At 43.6% G+C, this 17603-nt stretch overlaps 1 protein-coding gene across 8 annotated transcripts; it reads right to left on the bottom strand.

Moving 5' to 3' along the window:
• Nucleotides 1-4463: 4463 nt before the first annotated feature.
• On the bottom strand, nucleotides 4464-16269 carry LOC126501516 (zinc finger protein with KRAB and SCAN domains 3). Of its 8 annotated transcripts, none has more exons than XM_050142203.1 (7): nucleotides 15884-16157; nucleotides 15683-15746; nucleotides 10558-11035; nucleotides 9104-9251; nucleotides 8726-8790; nucleotides 8344-8467; nucleotides 4464-6178 (listed from the first exon to the last, which is right to left on the bottom strand). In XM_050142203.1, the coding sequence occupies exons 3-7, from the start codon at nucleotides 10972-10974 to the stop codon at nucleotides 5274-5276; spliced, it is 1659 nt and encodes a 552-aa protein (XP_049998160.1). In that variant the 5' UTR covers nucleotides 10975-11035; nucleotides 15683-15746; nucleotides 15884-16157; the 3' UTR covers nucleotides 4464-5273. The 8 variants fall into 8 exon arrangements, with proteins under 8 accessions (XP_049998160.1, XP_049998165.1, XP_049998158.1 ...); XM_050142208.1 differs by having other exon boundaries at nucleotides 10558-11032; XM_050142201.1 differs by lacking the exons at nucleotides 15683-15746; nucleotides 15884-16157 and adding an exon at nucleotides 16164-16269.
• Between the last annotated feature and the right edge of the window lie 1334 nt (nucleotides 16270-17603).

The following is a 17603-nucleotide window of genomic DNA, read 5'->3' as shown; positions in this document are numbered from 1 at the left end:
TCTCNTATCATGTGCTTCCAATTTTGAGTTTTTATGGGATTCCTGAGTGTGTGAACATGTGTGTCTTCTGCATCTCTATATGTTTCTTATGCTTTTTCTTTCGCTCTTTATCTTGTTTGGTTATATTCCAATTTGTTTTTTTATTTATCTTATTTTATTATTATTCCTTAGATGCTTGTTTTTGTTTTATTTTTCAAGACAGGATTTCTCTGTATAGTCCTGGCTGTCCTGGAACTCGCTCTGTAAACCAGGCTGGTGCTGTGGGATAATGCTCTTGTACACTGTAAAGATTTGTCACTTGTATTGGTTTAATAAAACACTGGTTGGCCAATAGCCAGGCAGGAAGTATTGGTGGGACAACCAGACTAGGAGAATTCTGGGAAGAGGAAAGGCAGAGACAGAGTTGTCAACCAAAATGCAGAGGAAGCAAGATGAGAATGCCTTACTGAGAAAAGAATTATGAGTTAAGTTATAAAAACTAGTTAATAGTAAGTCTGAGCTGATAGGCCAAACAGTTTATAATTAATACAAGCCTCTGTGTGTTTCTTTGGGACTGAACAGCTGCAGGGCTGGGCAGGACAGAAACTTCTGTCTACAGGCTGGCCTTGAACTCATGGAGATCTGCCTCCAGAATGCTGGGACTAAATTTGTACACCACCACCACTGGCTAGATGCTTGTTTTTTTTTTTTTAATTTTTATTTATTTATTAAAGATTTCTGATTCTTCTAGATGCTTGTTTTTTTAAGGAGACTAAGTGTGGTCTGGATGGGAGAGGAGGTAAGAAGGAGCTGGAAGGGGAGGGGAACATAATCAGAATACATTGTATGAAAAAAAAACACTTTTCGATTAAAAAAAATTCTTCCTTAAGTTGCCTTTGGTCATGGTATTTTATCACAGCAACAAAAGTAATCTAGTTACTCAGATCTGGAAACACCCTCAGACACACACAGAGATGCCTTTCAAAGGTCCAGGCGTCTTCCTATTTTCATTTTTATTTTGTGTGTGTTATGTACTCATTCCTCAGGAGGAGGCGGGTGACGGCTGTGGCAGTGATGACAAGGATGAAGACAGCCTTGGTGTCAGCGGCCTCTCTAAGTACAGTCAGCATCCAAGACCAACCATCACATGCAGCGTGGCACCAAAAGAGTATATGAATGCGTGCCGTTCTATAGCTGAGAAGCCCGTCGTGCCACAGATAAGAAGTTTTCATAAGTGTGGGATTATACCTTAAATGATGTAGCTAGCCCCAGTCCTCCATAGAGCAAAGCATCCATCTCATGAAAGCCTCCAGGTAGGCAGTGAGCCCAGTGGAAAGTGGTTTTGTTGCTCAGAATATCCACTTATGATCAGGGTAGGGTCCAGAGTTTAGGTCATCTGTGTGAAGTCTTAATCTGTGTGGCACATGCAGGCAATGCTAGTTGCCAGGCAGCTATAATACATGCAGTCAGTTCCCTGTTGGGTGGACCAGAGGGAAGAGGACTTAGTTCTCATACTTGCGCCCATCTTTGACTCCTTCTAACCTTTCCCAACATAGTCAGGCCATGGAGGTTTTAAAGATACAATTTGGGAATAGAGAATCTTCATTTCTGAAAACAGGATCGAAACACTTTGGTCTTAAGCAGTAAGCACCTGTGCATTTTATATCAAAAATGTAGAAGCCGTCAATTTTGTGAATTAGACAGGCACTCTTCTAGAACCTGTGTCTTGTGGATGCTGTGGAACATTCATTTACCTTGTCTCAACCTCAGAGTGCTCCTCTTCTGATCGAGAACAGAGTAGGGAGGCTACAAACTACCTTCCTTGCTCCACTACCAATGGAAAGAACGACAGAGAGGAAAGGTGGGAGAAGTCAGGTGTGACTGTGATATACACACCTGTGCTCCCCACACCTAGGAAGTGGAGGCACGAGGATCTGGAGCTTAAGATCATCCTTGGCTACAAAGAGAAAGTGAAGTCAGTCTGGGATAGGAAAGTGTGACCGCTAGCATGATGCCAAATGTGAATGTTCTGTCTAATCCTCCACTGCAGCATCAGGAGGGTTAATTTCCCGTGGCCTCTGGACCACAGATTTTGGCCAGACATCATTCTGAGTGTGCTTGTGAAGGTAGTTTTGGAGATTAACGTTTGAATGCGTAATTCAGTAAGTACACTGCCCGCCCCTACCCCGCCCCAGCTCTCATCCAATCAGTTAAAGGCCTGAGAGAACAAAAAGCTGACTCTCCCTAGAAAAGTGATAGCATTCCTGCCAAAACCTTGTGCAGGACATTGGCTTCCTTAGTCCTTGGATGCAAACTGAATGTTGTTCTTTTAGTCTGGAACCATGCCGCTTTTGAACTGAAACTCACATCGTTGGACTCCAGATTACAGAAAGCAGTGTCCATAATCACACAACCCAGTTCCTCAAAGATATGCCCCCCCTCCAACACACACTCACATTGTGTTGATTTTCTGCAGGATTGTACGTAAAACACATTCAGAAAGTTTAGAAACCACACCATATATTTTTACATTTAAAAGCTCACACAATAAAAATGTGGTTTATTATTTATTGTTTATTTTTAGACTTAAATATTGTTAAATGTTAACTTATTAATTAAAACTAAACATTAAAATTTATTATTTTTAAATATTATTTATTATTGAAATGCAAACCACTTACATTAGGATTTGTCAAACAGGTGTCTGTAGGTTTCTGAAAACCTTGATGTACCAAACCGTGGAAACTCATAAACACAGAGACATAGATAAGTCTGTGAGGGGGTTAGATTCCTAGCTTTAAAAAAAAAAATGCATTTAGTGAGAGAGATATAACATATAAGCAAAATCATTGTGAAATCAAACTAGAAAAGTTCGCTATCTCCAAACTTCAGAATCTCCACATTACTCCTATAAGTATGGAAAACTGCTGATGCTAGAAACCAATGGAGAAATATGAGGAGATACAGTAATGGGAGTATTTCTCCTAAGTGACAGACCAGCGAGTCTCAATCTGTAGGGCATTACCCCCTTGGGGGATTGCATATCAGATATCCTGCATATCAGATATTTACAATTCATAACAGTAGCAAAATTATGGCTATTAAGTAGCAACACAGAAATTTTATGGTTGGGATCACAACATGAGTAACTGTATTAAAGGGTCGCAGCATTAGGAAGGCTGAAAACCACTGTGATAGACTAACAAAAGTTTGCAAGAAAGCAGTTATTCTAAGACCTTTGTAGAAGCAACTCCATTGGAAATATATGTAATAAATACTTTCACAGTGCTGACTTCAATTGATAAGCGTGAAGTTTTCACCATGATTAAAAACAAAATGAACAAATCAACCAACCAACCAGATGCTGCTCTGCAGTGTCCAAGGCGAGTGCTGAGGGGAACATAAAGCTCACGTACTCGCCTGTGCAGTTAAGCAGCATTGGTATGGGTGATTTGGAGTCAACACATAAGAGAGCAAAGACTGTTGCACATTCACACTGGTGCTCTGGACCCCAAAAGAAGCAATCCCTATTTCAAACAGTTAGTGTGAATTCACTGGCTTGCTCAAGTATGGACTTAGCAGGGGTAGGTTTTGTGCAGTTTACTATCCATGTGCAGTTTATTATCCATATGTTGTAGGCAAATGATCTTCGAGAAAAGTAGAACATCAATTATCAGGTTCCTGAAACTTTCTATAAAAAGATGTTTAGATATATTTATGAGTGTTTTGCTCATATGTATGTCTGCGCACCAAGTGTGCTCAGTGCCCTCAGTGGTCAGAAGAGGGTGTTGGATTTCCTGGAACTGGATTATGGATAGTTTCAGTACATCGTGTGGGTACTGAGTATTGAGCCTAGATCCTCTGCAAGAACAAGTGCCCTACTGAAATACTTCTTCTTGCTATTTTGTTTTTTGAGACAGGGTTTCTCTGTATAGCCCTGACTTTCCTAGAACTTGCTTTGTAGATCAGGCTACCCTTGAACTCAGAAATCCGCCTGCCTCTACCCCCACCTCCCAAGTGCTGGGATTAAGCCTGGCTACTGAAATACTCTTAAGACTTAGAGTCAAGCTAGAGCATGTTCACATAGTTCCCCAGCACTACCATAGGAAACAGGTAAAGCAGTTGATGTTAGTTCTTAGGAAGCTGGTCATACAAGGACATAGCAAACTAGCAATGTCCCTGCCTACCTAGTGTTATCTATGAAATCCTTGTAGTAAGTACTGTGGAACAGCACATGACGAGAACACGTGCTGTCTATCCAATAGTGAGGCTCCCGTGAACTCTTGTGTCCCCCCATCCCCCACAGGATCTTGTACTTATGGACCTTCCCCAGCTCTGATGGGGTTTTGTTTGTTTTTATCTCTTGGTATCATAACCCACCGCTTTAGTACAATTGAGCCTGTGGTTAGGACATAAGGAGAGGAGGCAGGAGCTCTTGGTTAGGCCCGTGACAACCACCAAAGTGAGAATCAAGAGGCTAATCCTTAGACATTGATCACTTTATTCTGGAACTGGTTTTCACACTACATGAGTAGGAAAGGGTTTTTTTTTTTCCTCCCAAGAATAACAAAATTAACAGAAAAAAAATATTATTGGAATTCCATGGGTGGCACATTCACAATGACTTAATGCTAAAGAAGCTGCTTAAGGCACTCTCACAGAATTCCTAAATTAGGTAAAGAATTAAAGGATTCTAGCACAGTAACCTCACCTTCACCCCTCCCCTGCCAAGTCAGGGAACTTGGCAAAAAAAAACAAAAGCAAAAATAAAAACAAGGCAATACTACACTGACTCAATCTAAAACATCCTGTTGTTTGTTTTTTAAGATATACAAATGGCCTTGGTGAAATTTTCCAGATAATAATGGGTTTTCAGAGCTATGCAGGAAACCTCGCCAGTATATTTAATACGTCTCTATGAGTTAGCACCTGTATACAAGGCACAAAGCAGGACATATGATTTCAAAGTCTGACCACTTATGAAGAGCTCCTTAGCCTAACAAAGGGTCAGAGTAACCCCCCCAAAGCATAAGTGTCCCTCAGGAGACCTGAGATGCAGGCCAAGGGAAGGCAGTTTGCCAGTCAGGAAGCCCATTTGATTCCAATGGGTGAGAACTCTTACAGACAACTCTTTCTCATAACCTCCTATGAAATAAGTTTTTTGTTTTCCTCTAGTTACCTTCTAGCATGTAGAAGATAATGAGTCTCAGCCAGATCCCTAATATCTAAGAATGTGCATTATTAGATAGAGCCCAGGCTATGACTTCTGCAGTCATAAGGGCTCAAGAATGACTTCAGTTCAATGACAGTTGAACACCAACTTCGGAATGTACAGCGGGGGTCACTGTGACAGGTTTCTTCCCTGTGTGTCTTCTCTGATGTTGAATAAGGTATGAAGGTCGGGTGAAGCCTTTTCCACATGTTTTGCACTCAAAGGGTTTTTCACCAGTGTGTACTTTTTGGTGCTCAATAAGGCTTGTAATCCTACTGAAACTTCTTGCACAATCATTGCACTGATAAGACACAGGAGTTTCAATATTTTCCCAATGGCTTTCCACCCTACTATGACTTTCCCAGTAAGGTTCTGGAACAAAAAAATCTTTATCCCCAGTATGGGTCCTCTGGTGTCTCAGGAGATGTGAGCTACGCCTAAAGGCTTTGGGACACATATTGCACTGGTACGGCTTCTCCCCAGTGTGAATTCTGTGATGCTCAAGGAGGCTGCAGCTCTGGGTGAAGGTCTTCCCACAGTCATCACACTCGTAGGGCTTTTCCCCAGTGTGGGTTCGCTGGTGCTTGATGAGATCTGAGCTGTGACTGAAGGCCTTGCCACATTCTTCACACTCGTATGGCTTCTCACCAGTGTGAACCCGCTGATGAATGATGAGAGCTGAGCTTCCAATGAAGGCTTTGCCACACTCCTCACATTCATAGGGTTTCAATCCAGTGTGGATTCTTTTGTGTTTACTTAAGCCTGAACTCTGAGCAAAACTCTTTCCACATTCACGGCAGTAGAACCGCCTATTTCCAGTGGCAGTTTTCTGTGTTGTCTGTAACTTGCCTTCCTGCTCACTGGCTTCTGCACCTGCAGGAATCTGGACAGTGTCTTCACCCAAGAAGCACAGTGTCTGCTCAGGCTTTTGTTCTGTGTACTCCTCAGCGGGAGGCAAGTCCCTAATCTTAGTCTGCATGTCCTGATCTGAAACACAAATGCCAACAACTGCTAATTACGTTTTGCATTGGAGCACTATAATGACAAGCATGAACAGAAGGAATTACAAAGGTCTATATATATACACCAAGGTCAAGCACTGAAATGCAGAAATTAGGATGGGACAAAAGGAGGATACAGAGAAGCTAGGGAGACCTGGAGACAGGAATGGGGCTGTTAATAGACGGGTACAACTGAGAGGAGGGAGCAGAGGAAACCAGTGAGAACCAACGCCTCCTGTGGATACAGAGTAGAGGTGGTGCAGGAACCTCTAAGTTATGATACTAGAAAGGCGGCACAGACATACATCCAAGGTTAGTACTGCACTTTCTCTGCTTTGGAGGCCAGAAAATCATTAGTGAGTCATAGATCTTGGATACTGAACTACAAGGTGTAAAGCTATACTGCTGGACTTTGGCTTTGCTTAAGTGTGATGGTTTTTATGCCCCAGTTCTTCCCTTTTGGGGTAAAGAATCTTTAACTTGTTCTTAATCTTACAGGAACCAACAGTTAAAGAGACTGGATATTTTTAAAAAGACTATGAGATTTTAAAAACTTATACTGCTTTATATTGGGATAAAATCTTGGGGACAAGAAAGGAAAGGTTGCTTTAATAGTGGTGTATTTTTATGTCAGCTTGACAAGGGTCAACTAATTTGTGCCGGTTACTTTCTGTCAACCTGACACAAACTAGAGTCACTCCTGAAAAGGGTATCTCAGTTGAGTAACCACCTCCATCAGACAAGTCTGTAGACAAGTCTGCGGGGCATTTTCTTGTTTGATCACTGACATGGGGAGGGGTCCACCACACTGTGGGGGTGGCATTCCTGGACAGGTAGTTCTGATCGTACAAGAAAGTAAGATAGTAAGCCAGTTTGCAGATTTTGTCAATGGCCTCTGCTTTAGTCCCTGCCCTCAGATTCCTGCTTGAGTTCCTGCTCTAATTTCTCTCAACGGTGTCATGGAAATAAACCCTGGAGCCCTGCAAGGAGTCATAGTATGTGAGTCATGTGGTATTCATTATTGCAGGAGAAAACAAACTAGAACAGACGTGAGAAAGACTGAGTACAGGAAATAACAGAAAGTAGGGCAGTGTTCACATTTGTTCACGATAAAAACAAAGGCAGTTATGCTGACCTGTGCCGTTGCAGTGGCGGGCACACCAGAATAGAGCATCAGCTCTCTGAGACAAAATCGGAGCCACTATCATGCCACCAATGAGCTGTGTGACTTCTGACAAGTCTGGCAACCCTATGTCCTTGCCTCTAGGTGTGTGTGTGTGTGTGTGTATGCATGTATATGTGTTACACACACACCTACAGCTGCTATCTAATGTTGCTTCATTCTCACACTGTGACTCCATGACCCATCTCTTGAGGAGAGGCTCCTCAGCTTTTTCACTAGTCATGGATGGGAATAGGAAGGGAAAGGGAAAATTTTTTTTTTCCAGTTTATTCAAGCCATGGTCTCATACATGGTAGGCAAGTGATCTACCTCTGAGATGCACAGGCCCAGCACTCAGTCTTTACCCAGAATCTCCTCTGAGCCAACACAGCACTAAAGACGGGATCTACTTTATCCCACTCATCTTACTGTCTTCGTCAACTTGACACAAATCTGGGTATACTGGGGAAAAATCTTAATTGAGATAATCCCTCTATAAGACTGATCCGTAGGTGAGTCTGTGGGGACATTTTCTTGATGAACTGTAAAGGTGGCAGTGCCATCTCTGAGCACGAGGTCCTGGAGTATATAATGAAACAGGCTAAATAAGCTGGGGAAAGCAAGCCAGTAAGCAGAACCCTGCCATGGCTCCTGTTTCTACCTCAAGGTTTCTGCTTGAGTTTTGTGCTGACTCTGATGTTGAACTTTAATGTGGAACTGTACGCAGAAATAAACCCTTTCTTCCCCAAGTTGCTTTTACTCATAGTGTTTTGTGACAGCAATAGAAAGCCTAACTGCAACAGAGGATAAAGAATCAAGATTATAAGCATTAAGGAGCTAGGCTTATTTAATAATAGGCTTTCAAAGTGTGTTTATAATTTCAAACATAATGAACTCAATAGCTCCTAACAGCCCGACAGGGGAAGAAGGTTCTATTACAGAAAAGACAGCAAGAAGCCCGAGAAGAAATTAGCATCTTCCAGTCTTACCTAGGGAAACCAGGCTACCAGGGTCTTCCTGCATGTCCTCTTTGTAGAGGTTCATCTGAGATGAATCTTGTTCTGTCCATCTGGGAGAAAGGGCTGGAGCTACATCTTCCATTTTTAGCAACCCCTAAAAAAATAAAAGTCCACCAAAGAAATGGAACAGGGAATATCTGGGTTGCAAGTTCACAGGCTCGACCATTCCACCCCCAAATGGCAAAGTCTCAAGCACGCTATGGGAAGTTGAACAGTAAGAAGACCTTGGGATGAAAATAGAAATGCAGACTCCAACTAAGGACTGGGTGGAGAATGGGGGCCAGGGGAGGGATGGAGTGGAAAGGGGGCACGCTAGCAAAGGATGTTGAAGAGGGGAACAACTCTAGCTCACCTGCAACTCGGAAGTGAGCCTGGGAGCTGCCACTCCATCTTCTCCACAGTGGCCCCCCGGGGTGACTACAACAGAAAGCTCTGGGTGAGACGCCCACTAGTACACAGTCCCTTCAAATTGTGGAACCCAGGTTTAAAAGCTTAACCAATACATTTTTGCAAATACATGTTTATAAAAAACTTTCTTTTCCAAAATACCTGATTTCTACCAGAGCCAAAGATATTCTGTGAAGATACACAAAAGCTCTTGGAGAGCCAGAGTTTGTGTCATTGGGAAAGCACTTGACGTGTGCTTCACACTTAGCATGTGTGAAGTCCTGGATTTCATCACATGTACCACCACAAGAAGGAAAATGACATAAAGCCCAGTAACACTAACCTCTGACTTCTGAGGACAGGGATCCCAAAGACTCCTGCTTAAGCAGAGGCTCCATGGGCTCCATCGGGCTACTCTCTGAGCCCTGGGCTGATGTCAGCAGTACTGTCTTGGAGCAAAGCATTTCCTGCCCATCGTCATCGTCTGGAACCTAGAAGTCATTCATTTATTTCATTTTCCACATATTTATTAGACATCCCCAAAGTAATTTCAGTTTGACACTGTCTCCAAACTCTACAAATATGTACTCATTTAATACAGACGACTTCATGAGGGCACAGCTTACTCAAAATCACTCTTCTAAATGACAAAGCTAAGAGGGGCGACCAGGCCAATGTTTCCACAGTTCATTCAATGCTTCCTACATATGTAGATTTATGAACTCGCTTAGGAAAACGGTGATATAAACCCAATCCATGCTAATTTTTTTTTTTTTTTCGAGACAGGGTTTCTCTGTGGTTTTGGAGCCTGTCCTGGAACTAGTTCTTGTAGACCAGGCTGGTCTCGAACTCAGAGATCCGCCTGCCTCTGGCTCCCGAGTGCTGGGATTAAAGGCGTGCGCCACCACCGCCCCGGCTCCATGCTAATTTCTTACCAGAAACCTGAGGATGCTATTTCTAGTTTAGTCTATAGAATGGGTGAAACCAGAAAGCTGACAGTATATGAAGCCACCCAGTAGGGCATGGTGCGTGCTAACTGAGGCAGGTTTGCTTCCGGTCATTGTTACAGTTTCCAAGTTCCGCTCTCTCCCAAGCTCAGCAGCCCCACACCTTTCACCGACTGAAGCTCAGCAGCTGTGGTGACTTTTCACTGTTAGAAAACTCAGGCAGTTACTCCAAGACCTTTGACTTCGGTCACTGTTTAGAAAGCCATGTGTCTCCTGAATAAAAACACTAGGGAATGCAGAGAGGAAAGTGTCTCCTATAATAGTCCAGAAGATGGAAGCTAAAACCAGGCCATTTTCTACCAGAGGATCAAACAAGGGGTCCATGAATTTGGACAGGAAAAAAACTTTTAGATTCTAAGAAAACTGGAATTTCCCTCCACTGTCAATGAGAACAACAAAGCAAGGTGGCTAAGGACGACAGCACTGAAGATGCTGTCACATGTGACAAGCCAAGAAAACACGTATCAAGTCGTTTGTGCCCACTGCCACTGTGCTCAAGCCTGTCCTCGGGTCTTACTCAGCACACCGGTTAGGAGCTCACATCTAACCTCTCACCACTCAGCTCGACACAGTCTACCCGAGCTGCGCTAGCTCTGAGTTCTCCCCAATCCTTGTACTTTCCTTTGTGCTTTTAACTATTCTGAGGGGTCCAGGCCACTTCGCTGTTGCCTCAGGTTCCCAGTTCAGACTTAGATTTCGCAGGCTCTAAGCAATGCCTCCCTTGGATCTTGCTCGAGGTTTCTGGAAGGCACAGGGCATAGTTTTCAGACCCTAAACCTGTTCCTTCTACCTGTGGAGGCGTCTCGTCCAGCTGCCTCTCCAAGTACTCCAACAGCGCCACCACCTCCTCCCCGCTGTCGGGGTGCTGCTCGCGCACCCAGGCCTGCAGCTCCCCTGGCAGGATGGTCAGGAACTGCTCCAGCACCAGCAGCTCCAGAATCTGCTCTTTGCTGTGCATATCTGGCCGCAGCCACTGTCTGCAGAGCTCTCGGAGCCGGCTCAGCGCCTGCCGGGGTCCAGCAGCCTCTGGGTAGCGGAAAGCGCGGAAGCGCTGGCGGGAGCGGTCTGGCCCAGGGCTGCCCAGCCAACTGGCCTCCTCTGCCAAGGGGGAGGCCTCTTCCTGTTCCACCTTTATGACCAGTAACTCCATCTGGTCCTCTGCAGAGTGTGAGTCCAGGGCTGTGCTTTCCCTTGATTCTCTAGCCATCCCGAGCCAAGGAGTTCTCCCGTTTCACTGCAGCTGTGAGCTGTATTTCTGCAAGAGACTACTGAGAGGTGGAGAGGACTATGAGCCACTTGGAGTTGCAAATGCTCCCCTCCTCCTATGCCCAGGACCCCGGGGAACCTGCCAAGGAGCAGCTGGGGAGAACCCCATGTTCAAATGCCTCTGTAGGTTTCCATTCTGGGGGACTTAGAATCAACTAGGCAAGTCTGTGAGGGTGTTCCGGAGAGGTTAGACTTGAGTCTGAAGATCCACGTGACTGTGGGCGGCATCATTCCACGTGCTCTGGCCTCACACGAAAAGGAGCTAACACGTGGAACAGCAGCATTCATCTCTCAACTTCCTCACTACAGACAGATGTGAGCAGCTGCCTCCTTGTTGGACTGTACCCTCAAACTGTCAACCAAAGGAAACCCTTCCTCTGCTTGCTTCTGTTGGGCAGTTTGTCACAGCAATAAGGAAGTACCTAACTTAACTAGATCTGACAAGAGGGGCCGCTGCTGTGATAAACTTGACCGCGTGTTTCTTACCCCCTAAATGGTCATAACTAAAGTTTAATAGGCCATTCTGGTGAGAGTGTGGAATTCAAGAATGCCAGAAACATGAGCAGTAGAAGCCTAGCTGACGGAGTTTCAGAGTTTCAGGAAAAGGAATGGAATTTCTTTATGTTTACATCCTGACAAAGAATCTGGCTGCATTCAGTCCATGCCATAAGACTGAATTTAAAAAATAGCAGACTAATTTATTTGGCAGAAGAAATTCCAATTAGGATAGCATGCAGGCTGTGGCATGACTAGTGTTCACTTATTCAGATCAGTAAGTAGAGAAACCAAAAATATATGAAAACTGTGGTCTGTTGAGGAAAGGCGAGTGTCCAGTGCAATGAAACAATGAGGGTGCAGGCAGCTGAAGCTTCTGCAGCTGTCACACGAGCATTGGGAAAGATAAATCTGTGTTCTACATCTGGGAAATAGGAAAAGCTCTCTGAGGGCAAGAACCCACACATCCATTCAGAATCCTAACTTGTGAAATTCATTTAAAAGGGGGAACCGAAACTGAGAAGATCACCATAAGAGTTTAGTGATTCAAAATGGCAGCCTATAGAAACATGTACCCCTGGGTCAGTCTCAAAGGCATGCAGAGACCACTATAACAATAGTATAAAGGAATCAAGCTACATTTCAAACAAGCAATACTTGAAAGAATCATCCAAGTAGTACTGGCTTTGCAAGCATGAAAGAAATAAAAGTAAAGGAATCAAAAAGGCTTGTACAATTCCAGAAAGATCCTCCAACTAGGCTGTGTGCTGGGGTCGGATTCCCCATAAGAAGGTTGTTGCATGAAGCTGGGAATATAAAGCCTACATTGCAATGGAAATTCCAAAATTTAGGAGATGCTAGGATCATGGGACATCTGCTGAGAAAAGCCAAGGCACAGAGGACAGTTGGAACGAGAGAGAGGTCATGTGCTGTAGACAACAGAGCTGGAGAGGTGGAGCTGCCCAGAGTTGTTAAGCCCAGATGACTGCAGCACGAGCCCAAGGCTCGCAGAGATTTGGTGTTTTCTTCCAGGTCTTGCTTTAGTCCAATCTTGCCCTGCTATGTTCCTGTTCCTCATGTTTGGAATAGGAATGTTTACTTTGAGCCCGTGTACATAAGAAGTACATTACTTATATTATTTTATAGGAACTCACAGTTAAAGAGATTGCCTGAGTTTCAGAAAAAACTCTGCACTTATATTCTGAATAATGCTGGAACTGTTAAATACTATATAGATATTTGGAGACAGACTAAAACACATTTTACCTTATCAGAATGTGACTGTGGGGGCCAGGGTTAATGTGTTATATTTAAGTGATGCATTTAATTATGACAAGTTAATCTTGTTAACATGACAGGGTTTAGGATCACATAGGAAACTCTGAGGGCATTTTTAGAGAACTTTAACTGAGGTAAGAAGACTTACTGTGTATATAGGTAAGCCAAGATCCATGGGCTAAGATCCTAGACTGAATAAAAAGTAGAAAGTAGAGCACTGGGATCCATCTCTGTCTCTGCTTCCTGATGACAGAATGTGCCCTGCCACCCCAACCTTCGACTATGATTCCCCGCTATGGTAGACAGTATCTTCAAATAAACCCTTCTTTAAGTTATACTGCTAGGTATTTTGCTAGAGTAATTAGGAAACCTGAACCCTACAATAAGCTCTCCAAAGGATGTTCTGGAAATGGGTCTGAACACCTCAAACCCCTGGAGAGAGAAATTGAGACTAGGGCAGCCAAGTTTCAGTGGCCCTGTAATTCTAGCAGCGGGAATGTACAGAACAGAGTATCCCTAGACTGGATGGCCAACTCTTGCCCAACTGGTGAGCTTTAGTGAGCAATAGGTTTAGTGAGAGACCTGTCTCAGAAACATAGATAAAGGTGGAGAACAATAGAGGAAGACATTCAATACTGATCTCTGGCTTCCATGTGCACAAGTGTGTGCATTACCAGTATGTACAAGCACACAAACATTTGAACAAATATACCACACACACTGTAGACTTCAAAACTGGAAAACATGCTGATTCATCTCTGTGTTCTAAGCTTACAGGAAACTTAGAAACCAGAGGAGGTTAAGGAGGTAAGGACACAGGCTGCCTCCTTAGCATACCGGCAGGCATGTTTGTTTCCCAGGGTTGAACAACAGATAGCAGATGGATGGGCAATGTGTCAGAGATCTGTGACACATGCAGATTGAGTAAAGGGAGGTACCCCTCCTTTTCCTTCACTGTGTAACCTCAAATCTGTGTTAAATGGGCATTCAGTGGCTGTCCAATAGGCTTCACAAGGGAAACGAAGTTGGCATAATCCATGTCAAAGAAGACTGGATGAGTACCCCACCTGAGTTCGAATATGGACACTAGAATAAGACATTTATGGAGGCCCTTCCTCTACCCATTATCAGACTTGGAAATGTCACATATTAACCAGTCAGTGCCTCAAGGTTTTCACAGCTTCAGACACTGTGAGACGTGGGATTCCTAAAAGGGACGGAAGATCTGATTCCTCTGACTAGAAGGAATGGGAGGGGCTAGGCTAGAACTAAGAAGCTAAAGAGAAGACTTTTTTTTTTAAGTATCAGTAGAATAAAGCAATTGATATGAGAATATTAAAAACCCATTTTCCCATAAATAAATAGTATGCTAAAGAGGAAGCAAAGGGACGGCAGACTAGCATAGATTAGAAGAGACAGCAATTCAGTACAAACTATGTAGTTTAAATAACATCCCCAAACTGTAAAAAGATATTTGTGGGTCGATCAGGAAAACATGAACACGGTGTTAAGGAATTGCTGTCAATTCTGTTTATTGTGACAGTGTGGCTAAATTCAAGTTCCTATCTTAGTACTGACATGCTTGCAGATGGCTATGATGTCTTGGCCTCCAGTCTGCTGTAAAATGAATGAAAGGAAGATGGGAGGAAGAGGAGAAAAAGGAAGATGGAGGCAGGGAAGGACAGATGGCGAGAGGAGGAAAGAGAAGGACGCGGGGAAGCCGGGGAAAACGCGAATGAAATTAAGTAAAACTGCTGGATGATGGGCTGACTGCGCAGTCAAGCTGAAAATTTTCGCCCTCTGACATTTACGCCTTTTTCAATACGCTGCTAAACACGAAACAAAACCCTATCCTTTCTTGCCTAAATACAGTCCAAAACATTTTGTTGGGGTCAAGGGAGGTAAGGGGAAACCCAAGATCGAAAGGGTGTTGGGAGGGAAGACTGTAGGGAGAAAAAGGAACACTGATCTACTCCTAGAAATCATTTTCAGCCACTCACGTTTCACCGCCTGTCCTGTCTGAAGTCTCAGCCCAACTGGGCAGAGTTCAAAAGTACAGGACCAGGACTATTTACAAAGTGGGAGAGTTTGCCAAATAAGTAAACCAAAGACAAGGTTTTTCATTTTTTTTTTTTTGTTAAGTTACAAATAGAGAAAAGAATGTCACAGGGATCCCTGTAGGTTCCAAGAATGCTAAAAACCCCACATTCTCCAAGAAAAGGAGGCAGATAAAAGGATTATAAAAGATTGCAAGAGACATCGATTCAGTGACAATGGTAAACGACCTATGGTCAACATTAGCCTTAAAAACCTGCAACAAGAACGAAGGGTTAGTATGACTCAGTTTCAAATCTGTCTGTCTCTAATCTGTCACCAAGCTACCTAACTAGCAGTCAAATCGATCATCCATCCACGGGATCCTTATGCAGATGAGGATTCTTGCTGAGGGCCAGAAAGCTGGCAGGTGGCAAAACAGGAATGTCAGCTTACACCAGGGTCCTTAGTCTCTTCACTGTTAGATACCTCTTGCTGCTCCTTCTGTTTCTCAAGCTCCTCCTCCCCCTAAAAAAATGGCATCCCCAAGACTGTAAAACTGTGAGTCTGAGCATCACAACACACTACACAAACCACTTCTCATCTTTCCTTTGGGATAGGCTCTTCTCCAGAATGTTTTATTTTCCTTCCTAAAATACCCATTACAGAAATTACCCATTGCAAAAAGAACTGGTAAATAGCACTAAAATTCAAAAGGCCACAGCCAGTACCAAGGCTAGTCACCGAGGCGAAGGTGCTGTCCTAGTTAGAAAGAGCGACAGCAATAATAAAAGCAATCTTTACACTGCAGATTACCCCGTGCCTGGTACTATTTTAAGCACCTTGCACAAACGAAGCCTTTTACTCCTCACAGCAATCCAGTAAGTTAGGCGATATCATTATCCCCTAAAATAGCAAAACATAGAAAAGTTAAGGGACTGGGAGAAAATCACAAAACAGCACAGGCCAAAATCCACCAGGCAACCCGACTCCAAAGTTCTGGCTCTTTTCCAGTACCCCAGAATAAAGACCTTGGAACTGACCTTGTCTCCAGGAAAAGCAAAACTGTGCCGTCTCCCATTTTCAAAGCTTAAGTACAAGACCCAAGAATCCCATCTCCAAACGCCCTGAGACTGACCAGACACCCGGAACCGGCCCGAGGCGAGGCGCCCGAGGCCCTGTCGGGCACTCGGCCCAAATGGCCATCGAGGGTTTTTTCCGGCGCCGCCAGGCCGCAGGGGAAGGCGTTCTTGTCCCACCCTCACCGACCCACAAGCAGCCCGGCCCGCTGGAGGACTGTAGCAAGACGTGACCCAAACCCACCCGCGATCGCAGCACCGCGCAGCACCCCGCAGTCACAAAAGTGTCCGAAAGTCCGACCCCGGGGGGGCGGGGCACAGGGCACTTCCGGCCTCTCTAGGCAACAGCGACACTCTATGGTTCGCCTCCCCCCTTTTTTCTCCCTCCTCTTCGTGAAAAAGATTTTTTAAAAAAAGTATATATTTTTAACTGAAGTAGAATTACATCACTTTCTCTCCTCCCTTTCCTCCCTCCAGGTCTTTCCAAGAAACCCTTCCATACCCTTCCACTCTTAAGTTGATTGCCTCTTTTTATTACTGTTAAATTCGTATATGTACATATGTATGTGCATGCACAAATTATATTTATTTATTTAATTTACACACGCACGCGCGCGCACACACACACATGCGCACACACACACACACACACACACACACGCACTCAACCTGCTAAGCCGGGTTTGTTGTTGTTGTTGTGTATATATGATTTCAAGGCTGACCACTTTGCATTGACAACCAGTAAGAGGGCTCATCCCTGGAACAGACTAATTCTCCATTCCTCACCAGTCAATAGTTGTCTGTGGTTCTCTGGTTAGGGGTGGCACCCGGTGAAATTTTGCCACCCCCCAAGTTAACATGTTCCAGTCTTGTGTATGCAGCCATTTCTAGGTGGAACTGTTTCACGGCTGGCTTCTTGGTATTCTGGCTCTTAATAATCTTTTTCCTCCTGTTCCTCCAAGTTCTCTGAGCCATGGATGCAAATGTAAATGTATCTGTTGATCTCTACATTGTATCCAGTTGCGGGTTTCTGTGATGGTCTTCTCTATTGGTTGTAAAGAGAGGCTTCTTTGATGAGGGGTGGTAGCTACATTTATCTAGGAAAGATGGCTCTAGCACCAACAGACTTTCAAAACGTGATTTTTCCAAGGACTACTAAAGGAAGATAACAAAATAATGAGTCTTTGTATAGGCTGACATCTCTGTGAGTAGAAAAAGGTAAAAAGAAAATTCTATTTTCTTGTGTCATTGCAAAGAAGTCCTAAGGAAATGTATCAGAAAATTATGCAAATGTTTAGAAACTGGATGAAAAAGGGAACTAAGGATGAGGGGAATGTGTTTTTTTTTTTTTAATTTACAACTAGTTGTATTTTCTGATTAAAATATTAATTATAAATACAACACATTTTTAATGAAAATTCTGAATGACTTTTACAGAAAATCCAAGATAATCTTCAAATTACAATTAAAAATTTAGGTTTAAGATGTTAAATTGAAAAAATTTGATGTTGATAATTACATTTTTCATCACCAACCCAAATAAGAAAACATCACCTTAAAAAGGCAACCATTACAGTAGCAAGAAAGCATAAAAGAGACCTAAATGGAAACATAAGGCTTTATTGATGGAGGATCAATAGTTGAGAGCCAGATAAGTGGGCTTATGTCTATAATCCCAGCACAT

Source organism: Alexandromys fortis, unplaced genomic scaffold (genome assembly GCF_014885135.2).
Source record: "Alexandromys fortis isolate MF-2015 unplaced genomic scaffold, M_Fortis_MF-2015_v1.1 scaffold_5, whole genome shotgun sequence".
In the NCBI taxonomy this organism is placed as follows: domain Eukaryota; kingdom Metazoa; phylum Chordata; class Mammalia; order Rodentia; family Cricetidae; genus Alexandromys; species Alexandromys fortis.
Note: the sequence above shows the minus strand (reverse complement) of the source record. Positions and strands in the feature narration are given on the sequence as shown.